This window comes from Echinococcus granulosus, assembly GCF_000524195.1.
Source record: "Echinococcus granulosus chromosome Unknown EG_S00019, whole genome shotgun sequence".
Classification (NCBI taxonomy): Eukaryota; Metazoa; Platyhelminthes; class Cestoda; order Cyclophyllidea; family Taeniidae; genus Echinococcus; species Echinococcus granulosus.
In genome coordinates, this window is record NW_020170399.1 from 787,099 (window position 1) to 793,657 (window position 6,559).

General features: G+C 44.6%; 1 protein-coding gene across 1 annotated transcript; it reads right to left on the minus strand. All coding sequences in view use genetic code 11, as the record gives it.

Moving 5' to 3' along the window:
- Positions 1-1,786: 1,786 nt before the first annotated feature.
- Positions 1,787-5,512, minus strand: EGR_03622 (hypothetical protein; the record flags this gene model as incomplete). Its single annotated transcript, XM_024492871.1, has 10 exons — positions 1,787-2,729; positions 2,798-2,976; positions 3,047-3,133; positions 3,206-3,351; positions 3,436-3,493; positions 3,621-3,822; positions 3,889-4,079; positions 4,122-4,290; positions 4,368-5,134; positions 5,291-5,512. 10 exons carry the CDS (start codon positions 5,510-5,512, stop codon positions 1,787-1,789), a joined length of 2,964 nt encoding a protein of 987 aa, XP_024352754.1.
- Between the last annotated feature and the right edge of the window lie 1,047 nt (positions 5,513-6,559).

The following is a 6,559-nucleotide window of genomic DNA, read 5'->3' on the forward strand; positions in this document are numbered from 1 at the left end:
GGGGGCTAATTCAAAGTACAAAAGTGGCGCCTCACCAGAACCGAGGGATAAACCACTATCGTATTACATTATCCCTCTGTATTGGTGAGGGATTACTTTTTTACTCTGAATTAGCCTTCTTGAACCTCTCTGGGTGGGCTGGCCTCCGGGCCATGCCAGTAGCCCAGATATCTTCTCTATGCTGAGTATATACATTATGCCCAAGTATTGTGTCTTCTTTCATCTTCAGGGAAGTCTCGGGACGCTACACACAGACTTTTCTGTTTCTTGGTACTTTTGCCCAAAATCCCTGGACCATATGCTGAAGGCCAGACTTATAACCCTCACTACTTAAAAAAACGATTTTTCCACAAACAATTTAAGATAGAAAACGCATTTCTTAGCACACTAAGTCATGTGTGTTGACTGCACCTTTTAAGATACGAGTGTCGTATACCTACCCACTTGCGCCTCAATTATGACCTTTCAAGTATGTAAAGTCAGCAGCATTTGTTGCGTTTAAGAAAAAAATATTTATTTCTGAAGTAAATATGCACAAAGTTGCATATGACAAAGGTTTGTTTGATTGTACCAACCTCTCCGATCTTCGTTCGAGCCGCCCCATTCAGCTGTTGCTGTCGTCCGTCGGCCGAGGATGGAGAGTGGGTCGTCACTTGCTGACGAAAAGCTTCTCAATGCTACGGAGAAAATAACGGACACCCTTTCCTCTTACTTCAGGTTTGAAGCTCCCGCAAAAATAACGCCTTTATAGTACGAAGCTAACTAAATCTTGTGGTAAACTGAGGAATTTAGACCCTCAATGGTTCGACTCCGTTGTCGGGAATGGAATCGAAGAATTTAAACGCGAATCGATGGTACAAGTGCCCTTAAGTATTAATCTGTCTAGTCACAAATTGTCAAATTGATTGAGGAGATGGAGGTTTCAAAAAAGGCGGCGATAATTGACGTTGCCAACACAACGTGTGCTGTGAAACGACCCTGGTAAATTCATCTTGTTCTCTAAGTCTTTTAGGAGACCATCAGGCGACCCCGAAGAGGACACAAATGCGCTCATCTACGATATAGAAAAGGATCACCGTGATTTACTGGTTTCGGAGTCCTCAAAACTCTATCGTATATTACGATCCAAAGCAGACGAGCTTAAAACTGCCCACCGGACTGAGGAACGGTCTCTGGAGTCCATTGAAGCGCTAGCGAGAACCTTAGATAGAGTTTGACATACTTCCTTTCTCCAAAGTCCCGTGCTTGTCCATTTTCCATTATTGCAATGCTTCGAATATGTTTTGACCTGGTTCTAACCTTTCTGGATTAATGCTCTAGGGCTTTGCAAGATCTCAGTTATTATATCCTTACGAAGTATTATCTTCCATACATGTTAACTTACCACTCCTCAATAGATTTGTGTATCCGATCGTTGGCTAAAAGTAAAAAAATCAGTATTTTGCCTCGTTGGTGATGTATTAGTGGCTACATTACTATATGTCAACGTATTGTTCTCACCCCGCAAGTGGTTTGCTCTGTGGAGGTGCTGCAAAACATCCAACCTTGTAAGGTAACCGCGCGAGGCGCCGACAATGTTGACGTACCCACTGCGACAGATGTATTCGGCCCTACAATGTGGTCGTTTGCCGTCGGTCATGGGTAGTTTTTCGAATTCTGTGGTGTCTGATTTAGCTAGTCGTTGCCAATCACGAGATGGTATTTCCGTTGGCCTTCGTATGGTTCGACCACCAATATTGAGCCTTCTAGAATTAGAAGCGGATATCAATAGGTTAATATGTAAAGCTTACTTAATCGATGTCTTTAGGAGTTGTTGTTTCGCCTCCTTTTCAATAATGACGGCTTTCTGTAGCGCCTGGAGGAAGATCTTCTTCGATTTCTTGCCTCCCGTTTCTCGCATCACCTCATCCAACACTTGGGTCAGTCCACCCGGCTTCAGACGTTGTCGCAATTGCTCCAACACCGTGGCGGGATTTCGTCGCAAAATATGCATCATTTCAGGTTCTTTAAGCAGTACATTTATCGCTCCCTGATCCAAACCGCTCGATTTCTTTTGCATCGTAGACTTTTTGTTTGCTGTATCGGTCTTTGAGCCCACCTTCCACTCTGCAGACTTCGGCTTCTTTTTGCACATTATCTCCAGGAATCGTTCCACTGCCTCCACTTCTTGTCTAGTGAGTGGGTAGCTATGTGAGGCCACGTGCGGTGTTCGGCTGTATCTGTATGCCGAAAGTTGAGTGTAGTTGCACAACATTGGTTCTCCATTCAGTTCCGAGTTTTCTGATGATGATGCGTGGAAGTGCCACAAGGACGCCAACGGTGTTGTGTGCTTGTGAACGAGGGTTAGTGGTCTGGGCTGTTGTGTAAGACTTGGTAACTTTTCCTCCTCTCCCGTCGAATGGTGTTTGTTAGGTTCCTGTTTGTACTCCTCCTGGTAATTCAAGCCTGGAAAGTGCACCTCTGTTTTGTTTTGCTGCTCAGCTCCCTGAATAGTGTACATTTGTTGCCTTTGAGCTGGGGAGGCCCTCTCACTTGCGTAGAAGCGCCCACCTTCAAGTGAGGACGCCAGAATACGTGTGACGTCCTCAGGATTGCCAAAGCTCACTTGTCGACCAAATGCGTAAAGTTGATAGACGGGTTTTTGCTTTTCAGGTGATAGGGATAGCGAGCGTCGATGCAGAATGTTTGTAGTTTCCTCCAGGTCGCCAAGAATTTCGTTGTCAGTGTCACTACAGCGGGAGCAATTTTTGGTAGTTTATAGACGTTTCCAACTGTGACCTCTTTTTTCGTGTCTTACCGTGTAAAGAGCAGCTCTTCAACGTCAACTTTGCGCTGGGTGAAGGAGGCATTAATCACAGACTGGAAGATCTCGCCTACTCTGGCGCACTGTTTGTCGGTGGCCACTCGACAATAATAATCTGCAAATGTCCTTTCTGCCGCATCATACGTCCCGGTAGCCTCTAGGGCGGCTGCAATCTTAAAAACCAAAACAGTCCCGTTTTTCTGCTCGGCGTGGAGGCAGTTGGTGAACGGTGGTTTTACTTACCGTTGTGGCGTTTTGCAGAATGGCTATTGTCTTTTCCACCTCTTCAGCCACGACTTCAACCGGAGGAAGGTGGGGTTTATGCTTTGCCTGGGGTTGGATGCAAAAAAGGATACTGTCGAAAGAATTGCCATCAATGCTGCAACATTGTTATCCACATACCGAAAGAGCCAAGCGCCGCAGGTGAAGCATATATTCGATGGAGCTAATGCGCTCAATTTGGTCCTCCACTCTTGAAACAGCGAATCCCTTCTCTACCCCCGTCTGAAGGATGTACGTGTAGCCCGGCGCTACCACTAGATCCAATACTGAGATATGTGAGTTAATTGTTAGACTTTGGGCTTTTCTCCAATTATTTCATTTTTTTAATATTTTTAGCAGTGGAAACTCACGGCTCTTATCAACCGAAGGTTTAATGGTGTGACTACTATCCTCTACACCGAGCAGGCTCTGTAAACAGGAGGTTTTATAATTCGGAGATCAAAGTTAGTGTAAACTCACCCCAAGTTCTGCGTCGTATTCTTCCACTAGTGGCTAAAAGATTGAATCAATTCATGCAATCGAGAATGCTACTGACCTTCAAGACCTCGTCACGATCGTGCATGTGAACATGGAACCATGAAAGAGCTTCAATCTCATCCCTCAAGTACCCATACACCACTTTCTCGATATCGTTCATGATGATGTCGCGTGCGTTGAAGATAGCAATCGTGTCGAAAACATTCATAACCAGAGCCGAGACAACTATAGATGCCAGTTCTGGCAGAACTACTTGGAGCCTGTGAGAAAAGTCGGTTAGTTCTAGAGTCTGTTAACCCTTCAAAATGCTATAAACCTTAACTCACTGTAACAATTGGCCCAAGATAGCCAAATACCGCCGATGATTTTCCCAGTTTCCTGGGATCGACATCCAAGCAATCCGTTGTGATGGAAGCATTGCGCTAGTGATCGAGAACTCGGTCAGTAGCAGTTCTCTTATTACAGATAGCATGTCCTCCATATATTTCAACTCTTCCGGGTCCAATTCCTCAAAGTACTGTAAGGATGTTATCTCTCAAGTAGAAACGAATAAACCCACCTCTGTCAGCATCTCATCTGCCGTGAACTTTCGGTCCTGGTATTTCAAGATGCTCAGCAGATTCATCATTTTATCGAGTGCTGGCTCTTCACCAACCTTTGTGCTGATAGTATCCATCTGCTGGGTGATCTTTGCAAGCAAATTGTCGCTACCCGACTTCATTAGTTGTCTGTGATTACAATGAAATAAACGAAGTGAATATATTAAAAGCCACAAATGGAAAAGCAGAGGAGGTGTTGCACGCACGCGCCGTAGAGAGCTTTGAACTCCTGTGCAATCTCCTCGAATTCTGGATTGGTCAGGGCTTCACGGACTTCGTTAGGTTTTAGCGCGTGTGGAGTAGCATCCTCAACCCCGCCAGACACTAGAGGGCTCAACTTTTGTTGCATCCTCGCAATAAGAGATCGTGTCTTCTGGCGTCGCCATATATCGTCCTTTAAGAGGCCAGCTGATATTCGACCACTTTTTCGTCGTATCGACTGTACCAGCTTTGAATTGGGCTGAAGGTCACTCCAGAGGCGATCTGTACTTGTTCTTCCAGAGTGCCCGATGCTTGCTATCTTTCCAATTGCTACTTCCACTACGTAGGCTGCTTGTTCCTCCAGAGTGAGTCTTCTTGATTCGATCGGATGAGCAGTCTCTACAGAAGGGACTACAAGAGATCTCTTCCGTTGTGATACAGATAATTTAGAAGTACGTCCTTTGGTAGGTGGTTTTTTGAAGCGCTCCTCGGTGGCACCAAATTCTCTTAGCTTCTCCTCCTCTTCCTCGGAGTAGCTTTCCAGGGTGGTGTGTTTGACCACTTTGCGTCGTGGAAGAGGCTCGACGCGGAATTCGAAACCTTCGTTGTCGGACTCCGAAGAGTTGGATTCAGAGGTGATTGAGGGGACGTGAAGTCTAGCAGTTTGGAGGCGTGGCTTTTTACGCTTTCGTAGCATCGATTCCAGCCGTTTTCGCATCTTCTCCGCTTTCCCAGTATCGGTCACTGCAGTGCCTACCATTGGTTCTTTGACCTTGATGGAACAGACGCTTTTTTAATGCTTGAAGTGAATACGACAATGCTTTTTAGGTTATTTAATTCCATTTATTTATCCTCATTAATAATCTAGTTGACGCTGAATTTCTTCTATGGATTTATTTTGTGAAGCAGATATAAAATGAGGGCTCACAATATCGTGTTCAGGGGCCTTCTGTTGATCTTCTTCAAGCTCACTGCCTCCGCTCTCATCGATATCTACAAGTGTCGTGGAGGTCTCCTTAATGGCGCTAATGATGCTGTTAACAATATTCCACTCATCGTTTCCTTCTGGAATAAGCTCTATCTCCTTTTGAAGGTCGAGAATAGCATTTTGCAGCTCTGTGTAGACACGCATAATTGCCTCAACATCCATTGTGCCCTCTTCATTTCTAGCAAACGTAATTTACGCGTAAGCAAAACACAATTGTTGTGTTGTGCGATAAAGTAACGGACAAAAGACCTGATGATTTTGCGAATCTTCTTCAGCAGGCTCTCAACTTCGTCCAAGTGGTCTTCTCTCCTCACCATTGCTATGAGACCGATGCACGTCTCCTCGTCATCGTTGGCCTTCTGAAGTGCTTCCTCCTCTGTCATTGACTGGGGCAGGATGAAGTATTAAGAGAACTATGCAGGAACATTTTTACTCACTTAATGTAGTATGTTTAATTCGACGTGGCATCATCTGCCTAAATGGCATGAGGTACTATTTAGGGTAAATATATCGTTGCTGTAAGAATCGCTGCAAGTAATTTGGAACTTTCAATTTGTTTGCTGCATTTTGCTAAATTGAATTATCAACAAGAAATCTCTGTCTACGTTAATAACGTTTGACCAAGACCATCTGAAAAGGATGTAGTACTGATTTGACATAAGTAACCTACCCTTTCCAGCGGTACGGACCCTGAAAGATAGGAAACAATAATTTCTACATCCTCCTTTGTTGTGAGAGTAACGTTTAAATAAAAGTTACTTTTAAGCACGAAATTGCCCATCAAAAATGATCACGTTTAAACGGATTTGCTTGCTTCCACTCTCCCATTAATCAAGCAGTAGGTAACTTATGAATCCTGGTAGTATCTTAGTTACCTAGGTCTCCACTGTTCTGTCTTTGTAAAGTGTCGAATTTAGCGTGGAGTTTCTGACTTTTAAAAGTGAAACTAGTCGTAGTTTATTTTTGACAGCGACTCAAATATCCGGGTCCACATACCCGAAGAACGTGTCTCCTTTGATTGAATCCCCTCAGGCACCACGGCTTTGCGCTCCTCCTCGGCGGTTTCTCGTTGCTGAGCTCTCCTGCGACGCTGTTTGTGATACTTTATGTGCTTGCGACGGGATTTGATGGATGCCTTAGCAGAACTCCCCTCTTCCTCCTCATCCTCTTCATCATCGACACTGAGATATTCGGGTAGCTGAATTTTCT